This window comes from Zingiber officinale, chromosome 6A (genome assembly GCF_018446385.1).
Source record: "Zingiber officinale cultivar Zhangliang chromosome 6A, Zo_v1.1, whole genome shotgun sequence".
NCBI classification, from domain to species: domain Eukaryota; kingdom Viridiplantae; phylum Streptophyta; class Magnoliopsida; order Zingiberales; family Zingiberaceae; genus Zingiber; species Zingiber officinale.
The window spans coordinates 2,090,389-2,106,781 of NC_055997.1; the positions used below are offsets into that span (position 1 = coordinate 2,090,389).

General features: G+C 37.4%; 2 protein-coding genes across 5 annotated transcripts; one reads left to right on the forward strand and one right to left on the reverse strand.

Annotated features, from left to right (window-relative positions):
* The first annotated feature begins 359 nt into the window (after positions 1 to 359).
* LOC121995568 (nuclear envelope-associated protein 2-like) lies at positions 360 to 7,348 on the forward strand. 2 transcript variants are annotated; one of them, XM_042549289.1, is made up of 8 exons: positions 360 to 879; positions 1,055 to 1,095; positions 1,204 to 1,228; positions 1,298 to 1,485; positions 1,564 to 1,671; positions 3,373 to 3,834; positions 3,910 to 4,011; positions 7,039 to 7,348. In XM_042549289.1, exons 2-8 carry the CDS (start codon positions 1,081 to 1,083, stop codon positions 7,204 to 7,206), a joined length of 1,068 nt encoding a protein of 355 aa, XP_042405223.1. In that variant the 5' UTR covers positions 360 to 879; positions 1,055 to 1,080; the 3' UTR covers positions 7,207 to 7,348. The 2 variants fall into 2 exon arrangements, with proteins under 2 accessions (XP_042405223.1, XP_042405224.1); XM_042549290.1 differs by having other exon boundaries at positions 1,055 to 1,089.
* A 2,112-nt stretch (positions 7,349 to 9,460) lies between these two features.
* Positions 9,461 to 15,422, reverse strand: LOC121995569 (serine/threonine-protein kinase haspin homolog). Of its 3 annotated transcripts, none has more exons than XM_042549293.1 (16): positions 15,388 to 15,422; positions 15,180 to 15,309; positions 15,015 to 15,086; positions 14,702 to 14,798; positions 13,966 to 14,615; positions 13,414 to 13,537; positions 13,216 to 13,331; positions 12,907 to 13,018; positions 11,934 to 12,026; positions 11,794 to 11,855; positions 11,567 to 11,697; positions 10,679 to 10,749; positions 10,558 to 10,610; positions 10,157 to 10,223; positions 9,884 to 10,051; positions 9,461 to 9,685 (listed from the first exon to the last, which is right to left on the reverse strand). In XM_042549293.1, the coding sequence occupies exons 1-15, from the start codon at positions 15,404 to 15,406 to the stop codon at positions 9,926 to 9,928; spliced, it is 1,923 nt and encodes a 640-aa protein (XP_042405227.1). In that variant the 5' UTR covers positions 15,407 to 15,422; the 3' UTR covers positions 9,461 to 9,685; positions 9,884 to 9,925. The 3 variants fall into 3 exon arrangements, with proteins under 3 accessions (XP_042405227.1, XP_042405226.1, XP_042405225.1); XM_042549292.1 differs by having other exon boundaries at positions 13,966 to 14,612; positions 15,015 to 15,092; XM_042549291.1 differs by having other exon boundaries at positions 15,015 to 15,092.
* Positions 15,423 to 16,393: the final 971 nt, after the last annotated feature.

Here is a 16,393-nt window from a genome sequence, read left to right on the forward strand (position 1 = left end):
GCATGTCAATATATTATTATTTATTTTTAATCGGTAAATATTAACATATTAAAAATTAAACGTGTTAATGCTACATTAAACAACAAAAAAAAATCCATATTGATATTAACGCTTCAAGCATTAAGATGATCTAACATTTTATTATATTTCCTTAAACCCATGGGAGCGGCGTGGTAAGGGCAATTTAGTCTTCTCACCTTACCTAAGGGTGCATGGCTTGTGCCACGTCATTTTCCTCCGCGTCCAAATTTTGGATTTTGTGGCGCTCTGGATTTGTCCGGGCAAATCCGGTTCGGACACGAACCACATCCCCAGAAACTTCCATTTTTATAGGCGCCAGAGCTGTGGCCCGCGGCGGAGAGCCGTTTGATTGCCTTGTCTGTTCTCCGTCCCGGAGAAATAGGCGGAAAGGAGAGATTTTGAGCTCCCTGTCCTGTCACCATTTTTGGTGAGTGTACCTTTCTAGGTTTTCTTCTGTTTGGCATCCGCGGCAAATGGAGGCTCTTCTAGCGGTGGGACAATTATGTCGGCAAAGACGTTGAGGAGTGGCGACTGGCGAAGCCAGGGGGAGTAGCAATCAACGTTGTGTGTCTCTGTGTGTTTCTGAATATTTTATCATCTGGAGCAACTGTTGCTCCCTACCGACTCTATTTATTTGGAGATCGATCGAGTTTTGTGGCGACTTACAACAATTAAAAAAAAAAGTTTTCTTTGTCCTGCAAGAAGTAAGTCAGGGAAGTTCTGATCGGAAAGGAGTAAACTAGTTGGCAAAGCTTGAGCTTTTTCTAGTTTTCTCTTGTCAAAATCCCTTCGGCGGGGAAATCTGCGGCACAAGAAGCATTGTTTCAGCGCTTTGTGGTCTCAGTCCATGCCATTGAAGTAAGGAAACTATCTTCTCGTGATTTCTGTGTTTGACTTTTCTTTCTTCAACCTGTGGTTGCCGTTCATGGAACGGTAGCTGTACCATTCGTGATTATTTTGCGGTTCTTGAGATACCTAGGTTTTTTTTTTTTTGTATTTTTGTGGAAAATAATTCTTCGTTCTATTTTTACAGTGAAAACTACGGCTTTGGCGACTTAAATGCAAACGGTGTCGGTTTGTTCTTTGATCTCTGCAATGGGTCCAAAGACCAGTAGCTGTCCTTTTGAATTTCCATTAGATTTGGGGAAGCTGTATCCACTTGTTGCCTGAATGGTCTTGCAGGGAAAATGGGAATTCTGCTTTGAAGGCACCTTCCTCAATCATTGTATCCGTTCCTTTGCATGTTAGAGTGCTGATTTGCTGATGTCCGTGGCAGCGGAGAAAGTCGAGCCTTTGACCGCCTCTTCATCTTCTCTAGAGGTGGATCCACTTCTCAAGGATTTAACAGAGAAAAAGTTGATCTTTAAGAAGAACGTAGCTACGTTGGCAGCTGAGCTGAAAGATGTCAGGCACCGCTTGGTTTCGCAGGAGCAGTCTTTTGCGAAAGAGGCCCATGCTAGGAAGGTAGGTTTTGATTGTAGTTTTGTAGATCGGGTTTGGTGGATGCCTCGGTGGAGGATGAAATTGTGAAGTCCCTGACAGGTAGCAGAGATGAGAGCAGGGAGCATGGAAGAGGAAATAGGCCGGTTGCAGATGTGCTTGCAAGAGAAGGATGAGGAGCTCAATGCAACCTTGAGTACCACTCAGCAGGTAAAAGCATTAGAAGTTTTATCTTCTTTTTCATACATATTAAGTGTATTATGTACATACACAAAGTTCCAATTATAAGTAAGCAAGGTTTTTGTATGATTCCATCTTTGAACCCTAAGTTTTAGCAGGAAAGCCAGATGGAATTTTGATCTTATTTGAATGAGGAACATCGAATTTGATGTTTGACTCACTTTCTTCTGTTTGATGTACATTTTTTAACTAGATATTGGTACAAGAATGAAATTTCCTAGCTTGCTCTTATAGCCATGATGTTTTTTTCTTTGGAGAATTTGACTACAAGAGAAGTATGGAAATGTTTAATTATTATCGCACACATACTGTTTTTTTACATGGAAATGAAGTTCTTTCTGTAATGAGTTAAATCAATGGAATCTTATTTCCCATATCATTGGACTTGTTGGTTATCAGCCTTTCGGGATTTGATAGTATTCCTGTCCGAAAGCGGAGAAGACGGAAAGCTAGGGACGTGACTGGGAGTTTGATGCGGCGAAGACTCCATGTGCTCCTGTAACATAAAAGCGTCAGTGCCGGGTCAGGAAGGGTTCCCGACGTTGACCCTCCGAAGTTCAAGTCAGTCTCCGACGATGTAGAAAATAGTAGGAAAATTATAGCAAAAGAGTTTGTAGAATGATGAAGTTGCGCATACCTCTTCCTGTAAATGGGAACCCCCTTTTATAGTGTCATGTGCACGCATCTCAATATGCACACACGTTTTCCCAAGTGTCTTATGAAAAGACAAGTCAAAAAAATGTCCCTGACACTTTTCCTTAAGAGAGCATGCATATTGCTAATATAATAGTCTGGAAGTTTCTACCGTATGATTTGTTTACGGAACATGCTCTGTTGTCAGTGACACAAACCTCCAAAAGAGTACGAGAAGGTATACGGGTGGGTCCCGTTGTAGGCCAAGCGGTGGCCACTCGACCGGGACATCCGCTCAGCCAGGACACACCCGCTCGGCTATGCTGCACCGAGCACTCTCCCTTCTCTTAGCTTTCTCGTTGTCGGAGGGCTGCCTCTCATCTGGACGGACATACCTCCCGCTTGGCAAGGACGACGATAGGGGGAGGTGCTGCCTGTTTGTTTCTTAACCTCGAGTTATCCATTTGGCCTTGTTCGTCTGCTCGGACATCTCGGATTGCTCGGCTGTAACTTGCCCGCTTGGCCAGCTTTGACTCTTTCCTTGACTTTAACTTCCATGTCAGCCAGTCTTCCCCTACTTTGGCCTCTCTTTGGTGGGGCATTCATCATCACCACATCAGATACAATAACAAATGCCAAGGGAATAATATTATAAGTCAATTAACAATGTTGAAGACTTCTAGCTTTTATGGGGATATTTTTTTCCTAGAATTAATTTGACTGGGTCTATACCGAACAAGGAGAAGCTAGGTAATAGCTTAAATGGAAAATCTTCGAAGAAGATAGTGAAAATACACTTCATAGTGCCTATAATAAGTACTTTTACAAGTTTTAAATGTAGGTTAACAAATCAAGTATCAATAGTGTTATCTTCTCAAAATAATCAAAACTTTCCTTGTTATATTCTGGTACATATCTTCCACTTGCCCATTATCATATTGCCTGATTCAAAATATTCTTTCTGTATAAATTTACATTGTCAGTAATCAGTATAATTATTTATTTGCATATATCGTCTAAATTTGATTCATGTCACAGTATACAAAGGAGTTGGATGTTTTAAAATCTCAACTGTCAATCACTCAAGCAACTGCTGATGCTAGTGTTGTATCAGCTAAATCAGCTCAAACTCAATGCTTAGATTTGTTAAGAGATCTGGATGAAAAAAATAGTTTGCTAGAAGCACATGAAGACAGAGTAAATAAACTTGGGAAGCAGATAGACCTTCTGCAAAAAGATCTCAAATCAAGAGAACTCTCACAAAGGCAACTAAGGGAGGAAGTATTGCGAATAGAGAAAGGAATAATGGATGTGGTTGAAATAGCTGGAGCTAAAAAGGACTGTGAATTTAGGAAGATTTTGACCGAAGTTTTGCCAAAGAACATTGAGAATATCAATAAGCATCTGACTGCAAAAGATGAAGAAATTGCTAGGTTGAGGGATGAGATTAGAGTCTTGTCTGTGCACTGGAAACAGCAAAGTGAGGAATTACAAGCACAGGTTAGTCTTCATTTAACTGCAAACATGATTTTCAACAGAATTATGTTTTTTTCTTATCTGGTACATGTGCTGTAGCTAGAACAACAACGTAGAGTTGATCAGGAGCTGAAGAAGAGGATAATGAAACTTGAATTTTGTCTTCAAGAAGCACGGACCCAGATGAGAAAATTTCAGAAGGTAACTTGTTTAGGAATAGCCAAAAAGTTCTGTTATTTTTTTTCTTGTAATTTTGCTTTTAGTCACATATCTAGATCTCATCTTTCATCATACTATCTAGTAGGAATTTCCGTAGTTTCCATTACCATTTCGTATTGCCAAAAATATGCCAACATGAGATAGTTCCAGTAAAATAGAAGCAATGTGACTTCAATGAACGATTGCGCCTTTAGATCAACAATCCATAGCTATGGCACATCTACTTCGATTCAGTTTCATGCCTTGCTCTCGATCCTCTACCTCATCTTGTCTTTTGTTTAAACTATTTCAGTGGACAAGTTACTTTTCTTTCTTCATCATCGTCTTATTTCCTATGCTTTTCTCTTTAATTCTTCTTGATCAATGCCGATCAACCCTACCTCTTACTCACATGGTATGTCAGTTAGTATTAAAATTGTCTTCTAGATGAGTATTGTAACTTTGACATAGAACTTGATTTTAAACCTTGGTGTGCACATACATATGATTCTCTCTTTAGGTATATAATATAGGGAATAACTTTAAACCCCCTCATATTTTATGGCAGGTTGCATTTTGCCCTCCTCTATTTAAAAAACTACACTTAACCCCCCTTTGACATAAGTAAAAAAGAGAGAAAAAAAAGTAAATGACCAAAATAACCCTAACTTAAATCAAACTTTTAGAAGAAAATGAAAAATAAAAATAATCCCGTAAAATCGTTGAAAGCTTAAGCTTAACCCAACCTGATTTATATATATGTCCAAAATCTCACTTGTTCTTATAAAAAATATCCTCACAAAATTCACACATGTACCCGCATAAATAATAGAAAAATAGCAACTCTGAGAGGGCAATCAGTCAAAAACTCATTCCACCAAACAAAAAAGAGCTAGAATTCTAAATTGATGAATCAAAATTAAATAAAGATAGAATAAAGTTTATCATTAAAAATCAAAATGAATACCCTTTGATGATTTATAAAAAATCAAAAGGTCTTTATTTTGATTTTTAATGATAAACTTTATTCTATCATTATTTAATTTTGATTCATCAATTTAGAATTCTGGCTCTTTTTTGTTTGGTGGAATGAGTTTTTGACTGATTACCCCTCTCAGAGTTCCTATTTTTCTGTTATTTATACTGGTACATGTGTGAATTTTGTGAGGATATTTTTTCTAGGAACAAGTGAGATTTTGGGTCTATATATAAATCAAGTTGGGTTAAGATTAAGCTTTCAACGATCTTACGGGATTATTTTTATTTTTCATTTTCTTCTAAAAGTTTGATTTAGGTTAGGGTTATTTTGGTCATTTATATTTTTTTTTCTCCTTTTTACTTATGTCAAAAGGGGGTTAAGTGTAGTTTTTTAAATAGAGGGGGGCAAAATGCAACCTGCTATAAAATATAAGGGGGTTTAAAGTTATTAACCCTATAATATACTACTTAAATAAGTAAAGCAGTTTTATATCAACTGGCATCATTTTGTTTTACAATTTCAACATGTTATCAAAATCATCTTCATGTATTGTGACTCTAACACAATAAGATTAAACTTCAATGCACATGAATATTTATGATTCAATTTTTTTTTTTTTTTTTTTTTGCTAGATCACAAGTGCTTTTCGCACTCTGTTGAGATGAAGGTTGATCTAGCACCTCTTGCTAGATTTTCTACCTCAAACTGTATGTTTCATGTAGACCTAAATTTGGTGTTTCTAAAATTTGGGATTAACTTCACTAGAAGCTAGTGGAGACTGTCTCCCACATTAGATTTACACAAACACTCTAAAAGAACAAAAGCAATTTATCATAGTTTTCTACCTCTCCCCTTGGAACAAAATCTTCTTCTCTACCGTATATGATCTCCTACAATCTCTAAATGTACCCAAAACATCTTTTGGATTTCAGAATGATCTACCAAAGAGAATATTGCAATTATCACGAAATTCTAGTTGAAAATTCACCTAATTCATGAAAACTTTTACCGGCCTTGTTGTTGTAATTGAGCTATCATGTAGGGACACATTGCTTGGTTTTATAGCTTCCCCATGCTAGGCTATGCTAGTCTAGCATTTTCATTTAACTCATTAATCTCCACCTCAGCGAGATACTACATCATGATTGCACTTGATACTCTAAGGTGATTTTTTTGGCATGGTCCTGTATTGCATATGATTAAGTCATCTAACCCCGTTGTCTCCTTGGCCAAGCTGATGCAGGAAGCTCCGAGTAATTTTTGTTATTAGTTTAGGGTTATATTCGTCTTTTCCATTGTTAGGGTTTTGAGACTATTTAAACCTTTGTTTACTTGATTTTAGAGCATTATCTTTTGTTTTGAATCAATTTATTTTGGTTAAACCTAGAGACTGTCTCTCATTTTGACGATTTCTTGTCTTCTTTACAATTCCTCTCTAAACTTCTACCTCTAGAATAATCATTTTTCTACCCGGCGTCACAAGCCCTATGCAGGAATTACCTGTTCAGTAATTTGATTTGATCTTGGCATAACTATGATGCTATTGTAGAAAATGAAAAGATGCACACATTAGACTAGATAGGTTTGGGCAAAAAACTTGATCCAATGGATATTCAACTCAGCCTAAACATTAGGATTATTAATGGTTTAAGGTCGGTTCATCAATGATGCCTAATTTAATTGATTTGCTTGCTTGTCAAGTTCTTGTAGCTGGTTACCATCTTGAGAGTATTTTTACTTATCGTATTTGTGCTACTAAAGGCCACATTTGAAAACTGAACCTTCCAGTTCAACCAGTTGAATCATGAAACGAAAAATGGTCAATTTAGTATTACTTCTCTGGTTCAACTGGATTTATTACTGATTCAACCTGAAAAAGAGTTATCAGGGAGTTTGATAAATCCATCTTACCAAACTGGTTATCAAAAACACCAACCGAAATTATACTTTTGGTCATAACTTAAAATAGCACTGTTAGTTGTATTGAGTTCCTTTAATGCCTATGTTCTTTGAGACCTTCTGTCAATAATGTATCTTTGTTCTTGTAACAGATGGGTGAGAAAAGAGACAAGGCTATTAAGGAGTTAAAGGATCAATTGGCTACAAAGCAGCCGAACTGTTCAAGTTGCGGAAATAGAGTAAATTTTTGGGAGAGACAAGGGTTTAAGATCATTGCTTCGATGTCTATGCTGGTCCTTGTTATTTTTGCAAAGAGATAGAGTAAGAGCTTTTTGGTTGTTGCCTTTGTAAATGAATGTAGGCGCAGTTTCACGTTACAAGATCGATACCATGTATAAATATGTGCACTCTGACTACCAAGCAATTTTTTAGAGGCTATCAATGGCTGGATGGATTAATTCATATTTTATATTTGTATGTTTGATTCTTTTTTTACTTTGTAGTGCTTGTTCGATTTGTTCCACATGCTTAGTGCACTTAGTTTGCTCGATTGATATTTTGCTTGGTTTGTTAAGTATGTTTGGTCTAGTTGATGTTGGTACGGGAACATCCGACGATCGAACCTGAGTTTTGATAATGTCAAAGAGTTCAAAGTTAAGATTATTTGTGAACTAATAAGGTTCATTGATCTTGTAGGAAAGTCATAAGTTATCTTAGGCAAAAGTCCTCATGAATTTTAGGCAGATGAAAAACCCTAGGGGGTGGCAACCCTAGGTCCTAGGGGCGGTAATGCTAGGTGGTGGAAAGTCCTAACTGAGGTTAGTCAGGTGGAAAATCCTAAGGGGTAGTAATCCTACGCTGAGGAAAGCCCTAGGGGGTGGTAACCCTAGGTCCTAGGAGTGGTAACCCTATACAGAAAGTTCGATAGGTCTGAAGGATCGAACTGGTAATAGGTAAACTCTCCTGAAAGGAGTAGGTGAGGGCGCGTTCTTCGAAGAGAGAGTAGTAGTCGTCGGTTCGACCTAGGGTTTCTGGAGAAAATTCAAAATCAGAATCGGACAGTCCGATGACTGTCGAGTACTTATATTTATCTTATATTATTGTGCTAACTTGGTTTTGCAGGGTATACTTTGGTTGTAGACTAATATACTTTGCATGAATGAAGTTACGCAAAAGAACTCTCGGATGAACAGTGTCTGAGGTGCCTCTGAACTGTTGGAGGTGCCTCGGGCGCCTTGGCTGTAGCTGCGCAGGAAGCAAGGCTGAAGGCGCCTTGGACAATTGATGGAAGACGCCTTCCATGGAGCTTGAAGGCACCTTTGGATGGATAATCAACAACCACAACGGAGCTTATGAACGATCGAGTTTAAGGGAATAAAACTTGGTTGAAGGCACCTCCTATGGAGGTTGGAGGCGCCCTCAACAGGCTATTTAAGCTTGGTCCGAGCATATGCCAAGGAACAATACAAACTTGCAATCCTTCGTCCGTGTGCTGCTTAAAGGACAATCCGACAAAGCCGTAACAAAACTCCGACAACCGAAAGCTTTAATTTCTCCTTCCTTTATTGTCGATATATATTTTTAGTGCATTAATATTGTAATTCAAAGTTGTAAATTTCCGGAGCTTATAGTGATTGTCCATCGAAAACACTCTTACGTGCAAACCTTGGAGTAGGAGTCAACACAGGCTCCGAATCAAATAGTTAAAAGTGTTAGCGATTGCTTTTAACTTATTTTTATATTTCGCTACGTGTTTTACTTTGAGTTTTACGAAACGAACGAAATAACCACGAGCATTATTCACCCTCCCCTTTAGCACTTTCGATCCTACAGTTGACTCATCTAGATTGTATAGTTTGTTCAACTTGCTAGGTTTACCCATTAGGTTTGTCGATCCATTTGGCTGATTAATTTGTTCATATTTTTGACTTGTTCGGTCATCTTGCTTTGCAAGGTTTGTTTATACAACTTGTTTTGCGGTTGGTGCGTTAGAAATTAAGAAAATCATTTAAATGTTAGAGAGGGGGAGTTATGAGAATGCTCTTGTTCAAAGAAACACATTTAGACAATGAAATTACTATCAAATGGATTTAAAAAATAAGAATAAATTTGTAATTACATTTTATATCAATTAATAAATAATTATTCATGAATATTAACCAACTAAATTTACTAGTATTTAAACTTATTTATTTTATGTACTTTTTTACTATTGAACGAAGGTAAATAAGTTTTATCGATTTGAATATTCATAAATATATGATTCATTTATAATTTTCACACACTTGTGGGTGCTATTAGGAAGATTTAACTATTCAATGGTCTTGTTGGAAGAAACATATTTTGGCGATGAAATTACTACGAAATGGATCTCACGCTTTGGCTAACGATGGATTATAGATAGTTCAATTGACAATTTTTTGAGAGATCGGAGACTAAGAGTAGGCGAGTAATGTGGGGTCTCCGACCATGAGATCCCTCACATGTGAGATAATTCAGTAATGTTATATTAGCTTCAAACTTGTACCGAACGACACAAGCTAACTTGATTCTCAAATTATCATGTCACAATTTCAATCAATGGGAAAGGGCATAAACTTGTCATTGTATTACTGAAAAATGATGAACATCATCAGAGATTTGTTCTGACAAACTGCTCAAGGGAAAATAATATACAGCAGTTTCTGCTCGAGTTCATAAGCACCTGGCATTTGCTGACTACTGAATTCTGAAAGGGATTCAATTCTCATAATCTTAATAGCAAGCAAGCAATTGGATGGTGACCCTTCTGAGATTACACTGAAAAGAAAGATCATTTTGGAAATTAGACGACACAAGCGTGCTTATTAGTTATTTCAACTTCTTGAACTGTGAGGTGTGCATGAAGCATGAGGCAACATAACTAAGCAAGTAGATCAAATTGAGCGCGTAAAGGTCAGAAAGCATTTAACAGTATACTTGGAAAACATTTAATAGTAAACTAAGCAAACTTATTACCTTGCCCCATACTCGCATGTACTTCAATTGGTTCATGGAAGCTCATTCTGAATCATTGATCAGCAAGTCGCTGAAGAAAGTATCAGAGAGAGAATCTGTAGCAGATCCATATTCATTCAAACGTTTTTTGAAAGAACGAAGATCTCTCTCATCCTTTGCTGTTCGTTTCTGTCAGAAACAATGTGTTTTAAGAAGTTGGATTTCTGTAATTCTTTGCTAGAGGGTAACTTGAAAAATAAGAGAGGATTATTAGAAAATTAAGACTGAACTTACAAATGATTTCTTTGTCAACAAGATATCCACAAGATATATTAACCAGAGAACATTGGTCTTGGGGAAACTGCAAAATGGGAATTTGCAGAGTGCATACATGAAGATGTTAATTCAGAATAACATTGCTGATTAGTTTATTTTCTACATTAGTAACAAAAATAAATATAAAATAAAATTTCTACTAGTGATTTTGCCTTCCAAACATAGACTGATGCAAATGTTCTACCAGAAAGTGTCAACTAATTTAATTTACAATGGATTTTGAAAGTTTATTGCTAAGAGATGAGTGCTCCTGGTTTCAGGATGTGGGAAAAATCTCAACTCTCTTGTTTTGTAATTCAAACTTCAAGTATGACACAACATGTAAAGAATAATTGGATTTTCCGCAACTTAAGTTTTACCTTCCTTCCCAACAGTCTTCAGTTAAGTCTTTCATTTTGCGGTATGTTTCAAACTGCCAATAACATGTTTTATGTGAGACAATTAAACTAAGCAAAGAAAGAGATGATGTTTGTTACCAACTTGTTTATCTCCTTTTGGACCCTCAAAGAGTCCAGGATCAGCAGACAAGTCAAGAAATAATATAGCTTCGCCTGTTAAGATGGTAGACACATTAAATTCTGTTTTTTTTTTTTTTTGCATACAAGCAGAAAATAGGATTCAATAATAATTTTTGTGAAAATTATTGTAAATCCTTTCTTTGAGCATTGCATCATTTTTTGAATGTTGCTTGTGGAAGAGATTGTCACAATACTCACACAACTATCCTAATTGCAGTGAAATGAGATCAGTAAGTTATTTAAACTAAGTACAAGACACTAAAAGAGAATAATTTTCACAAGAAGGCAATAGTATTTCCTATTTCATTAATTTTAGATTTGGCTCTTTAACTGTGAATAATGAAGCAAGAGTCTAAAATTCTATCCGGATGGATGCTATACGGTATCTCCTTTCGAAATGGAAAATAAAAAAAGGACCATTTTTCTCATAATAAGAGTTTCCAAAGATGGTAACCTAAAGGTTTAATATCAATAAAAGAAATATCAACTATTTTTTAATATTTAATCTCTTGTATTGGCCTCCTAAATTGTTGCACCCAATGAAAATCAAGCAGAAGAAAATTCATAAAGCTTTGGAAGAAAACATTTCCATTTTGCAATTCGAAATAATTGATTTTCATGTCCAATTCAACTTTATAAAAATCTGATTAAGTTTGTTTTTGCATCTTACATTTTGTGCCACCAAGCTATATGCAATTAACCCATTAATCAAGCATCAAGATTAGAATGCAAAGAGTTATTTTGTCCGCTATGCTGGCAACATGGAAACTAGTCTCATTTTCTACCCTGTGATCAAAAATCAAAAGTTCAAAATACATTTTGGGATTTAGAACATTAGAAAAATACCTACCAGTATTGATACGGGAGAGAGTAAAATCTATTATTGAAATAGCTAACCCAAATGTCTTAGCTCCCATCTTTTTTCCATGAAGAGTAAAATTTGTTGAAGTATCTTTTGTATCAGTTAAAAGAATATTGCCCCTGCAAAATAAATATATGGCTAGCAAGGAAGAAACAGACCTAACAAGAACAAAAGCAGTGATTTGATCAAATTGGTTGAATGTGAAAAAAACAAACCAATGCAAATCTCGATGTTCAAACTCGCAAGCACTTTCCGCCACAGCCAAAGCAATAGTAGCCTACAGTAGTCAAGTGAAATCAGTAAATAATTGGAAATCCAGCTTAGTGATATTTGCTAGGGAGAACAAATGGCTTACTTGCACCAATAAACTTCGAGCCTCATCATAGTTACCTAGTACAAAACTTTCCAGATCTTTCCCGCCATCAGCAAGTACAAATACTATATAGCACTGAAGGAATTGGGGTTATCTCAAGTGAATAATGAGATTACAATCCGTGTGTCTATGGCACCCAAGCCTAATAATATTCAAGTAAATAATAATGCAAGAGTAAAATAACTATTTGTAACAATTTCTCTAGAGTCGGATCATAGATATCTATCATGCTCAATGTGTCACACAAAAACAAAAACAAAGTTCCAGCAAATGCTTTGACGAAATTATAGATAATACACAACAAAGTTTATGGCTCATCGCTTTTTGGGACATAATGACATGTCAGATGGATTGACATGATAGTTAAAATCAACATGTTTAATACATTTCTGAAATATTGGATTGCTTGCAATATAAATGATTGTCTGATTGTTGGAATGATTTATTTCTTGGATTTTCATGTTCTTGTTACCTGCAACATAGGTGTAAAAGATTAATGTAGAGCGGGGGCTACATGCAAAGGAAAAGGAGTCATGGCAAGGATCAGCAACAGGAGGTTTCTCGAGAGTAACATGAAGATGTAGAGAGGGGGGATCAAGTTGCGCAGCTTGGAGAAATGATCATAGTGCAATGCTAGCTATGTCATGATGCACATGTGTGCAAGGGATGATTGCTTTCAACAATTGTGCAATGCAGGTGTTTAAAATTAGGTTTCTTCTCTATAGAATAATGTGATTACATTTATATAATCTCAGACCTACTAATATACTGGTACATGACTAAAACTGCTATTTCTAACAAGAAAACAGATCTGTAGCACTACATTGATATGCTTGTTCCTATAACAATGCTTGCTCATAAAACAGTCATACAAGGCTAGCGATAACCAACAAGAATATTTTTCTTGTTTATAATCTATACCCAAAATTTTATTTTTCCAAAAGATGTAAAAAACCTGATTCTCCACGAACTCTTTGGGATGATCATTTTCAGAACCATGCACTGCATCCCAATCTTCCCAAGCACTAATCAATCCATCATCATAGGGTCCTCGGCAGATGCAAAAACTGACGAGAGAAAGAATAAATCAAAATAATAATTAAAAACACTACTTTTATATAAAAGTGAATACACAATAAAAAGAGAGCCCAATGAGCATAAAGTTTCACCACTGCTATTATTGACGATCATCAAGACTCAAGAATGAAAATATGCTTCAACAAATAGTTTCATATTACATAAAAATAGAGAGTTGGGAGTGTACTCTTTTGTTTCAATGAAGCCAGAGCATGCATTTTTAGTGTTAGTTTCCTTTTGTCTACCTCTTAAGCTATTTAATGTCAAAGAAAGCATAACTTCCTCAAGCACTTCCTCAGATTTCTGTTCCCCAAAAAAACAAATATGGTTAGTATAACCCTTTAAAGTTTGAATATCAAAGAAAATCAACTATACTTTTACAAACCTTCTGAACTTCTCCATTTACTAACAGATCTCCATCAATAGGTACTACTTTGCAAACAGTTTGACCAGCTTTGAAAGCCTCCCCATATGTGCCTTCACCAATTTTGGCAATACTGCTCAACTCACTGGAAAATGGATATTAGTGTTAGTAACCAATTGTCCAGCAGTTTCTTGAAATAGTTCTCAATTTCAGTGAAGAAAAGAACTGATCAAACACTTGTTAAGGTGGCGAACAATCAGATTGCTGTAGTTAAATGCATCTTCACCACTGGCAATTAAGACACAAAAGCAAAGACAATTTAAGTTGCTGATCTTTTGTTTAGAAGATGATGTCCTTATTAAACACACATAAGCACGTCGAAACAAAGTAACTGAACATTGCCAGCAATCTGTATTTTCAGTAAGATAAACAAACATATGTAAAGGCCCTAGCAAGTACCCAGTAACTGATAGACCCCTTTAAGTTTCAAGAATAAAAAAGTGCAAGCACAAATGCCATAGGAAATTGAGAAAATAGATAATTTCCAGAGAACTTGAAGAAAATAGAGCGTACCAGTGTCTAGAGAAGACTTCTCCAAGACTGATTGGCGCAGATTGTCGGCAAATCATCAGAAGTTGGTCAAATGCCTTCAGATATTCCCCATCGGATGTCGTAAATTGTGATGCATCAATTTGAGTAGCTTTTTTTGACTCACTGGAGACATGCACTTCTTGCAAGATTTCTGCATTTTCACATATCCCATTTTCTACTTCTTTTTCCTTTATGCTAAGTGAATCAAAGGAAGCCACAATGCTGTTATCAACCAAATTTCTAATTGAACTATTTGAAACCAGTTCTGGTTTACGGCTTTCCTTGTATGAACCAAACTTTGACGGAAGCTTTGTCCTCAAATCCCTTTCAGGTGTTTTATCAGTCAAATTGTTGGAGGAACCACAACTGCCAAGTACAGAAGGAACTGAAAATGGCGTTTCCATGATTTTAAATAAATGTTGTGAAGAGCCACATTGCGAAACAAGTTTTGAGATTTTCCATCTCTCTAAAATGGCAGGCAAATCATGCACAGCCGCAACTTGTTTTGCACCCATGGTCCAGGTGCTAAAATTCTTAGGAGAAGGACTCTCTTCCAGTAACTCAAAGGAGTCAACCTCTAGGAAGTAATTCTTCTCCTTTGTGAAATCTGGAGAATCCTGGCCAGTTTTCTTCTGCAAGCAAACCAATGAAATAAAAACCAAATTTCCTTGATCCCAATTCAATTTACCAAACTAAATTGGAACGCTTAATTTCATACTGCTCTGCCTCCTTTCTTCCCTCTCTTGGGTGCTCCTCTTTGTTTGACTTGGGGTCTAAAATACACCCCCGTTGCGACTACAATACTTTCCCTTCCTCTATAAGAAGAAAGTTATAAAAAAAAACACTAGATTATGTAGCGCTCAAAGTCATAATGATGCACAAGCTATAACTTTTCTCTCTCCATGTAATGATGTGAAGCAACAGTCCCAACCATGAGAGAAAATAACAAAGTTCAAGATACCAATTTTCAAGTCATAAAACAAGGACAGAGAATAAACGACAAATAAAAAGGAGGGGAAAACTCATCAAACCTGGTGGAAAGGGATCGATTCCAGCTAGGTCTCTTGGTCGGGGCAAAGCTCACTCGCCATTCCCTGCTCGGTCTACATCTTCATAGTTAAAAAAAAAAAGTGATTAGTTTCGCAGAAAATTTTAAGTGTTGGAATGCATTCGACGCAGCGGCAACTGATGCTCACATCTGTACTTGCTTAGGGTTCGTATCCGAGGCCGTTCTCCTTCTTCTTTCGTAAACCACAGCAACTTGAGGCACTGCCGGCGGTTGCTCCCCTTGGGAGACGATCTCCGCCCAGAGATCGCTTCCGTCTCCTGGAAAGAGCGACGATTAGGAAGGAAGAGACTAGCGAAGGAGGACACAGACAGAGGGATTCCCGTCATTGTCGTCACCTGTCGTCGGAGAAGCCATCGGCGTAGATCGGAGGGAGAATTTGAAAGGGGCTTCTGGAAGACAAATGCTTTAATGAGAAAAGAAGGTTGGGCTTGGGCCGACCAACACACAGCATTTACGACCCAACAAGTTCAGACCCAATAGGTTAGCATCTTATCACAATAACACGGTGGCAGCAGAAGGTAGAATCCGCCACTCAACGATTCCACATAGTAGACTCCAGGATTATATGTGAGAAGATAAATCAAAAAATTATAATTAGTTAATGTAAGGAAGATTTTTTTTTTAAATTCATTTTTAAATGGATTGATTAAATTTTAATTTAATTATTTAAATTAAAAAAATAATATGCTCAAGAAAAAAAATTCAAAGAAAAACTCAGATAGACACATAAAATGATGGGTGATCCGGCGGTAAAAATCCGGAACCCCATAAGGAGTCAACGCTGAGGGGAGGTCAAAGGGTCCAGTGACTCGCCGGAAAAGGGCGAGCCGACCGGACTCAGAAGAAAGGGAAATCTGATAGTAAAAGGCACCCTGGTAGGGACCAGGGGTCCGACGCTCAAATAAAGCAGTGCGTAATGACCGAGCGGAAGGAGGTGCCGCCCGGACGGCGCAAAGAATCAAGGCCGTCCGGACGACGATCATCGCCCGCCCGGCGGGCCGGGCACCCCAGTCAGACGGTGGGTAAAAGACGGGGACATCTTCTGACAGCCGTCAAGTCGCAATCTGACAACGGGTGGTCCTGCCGTCCCATCAAAGAACATGCTCGGACTGTGGCAGCATGGTGTCAGGTAAGCTCTCTGACAAGTGCATACCGTGGTATGGGTTGCTGACACGTACGCACCTCGGTGGGCGTGCATCAGTTCCTTCTCCGTCCTATATAAAGAGGCTATTACTTCGCCAAAGGTACGCATAATACCAATTGGGCAGCCACTTTCTCCACCACTTACCTGACTTGAGCGTCGGAGGACCGTAGCCGGGACACCCCTCCCGGCTCGGTTTT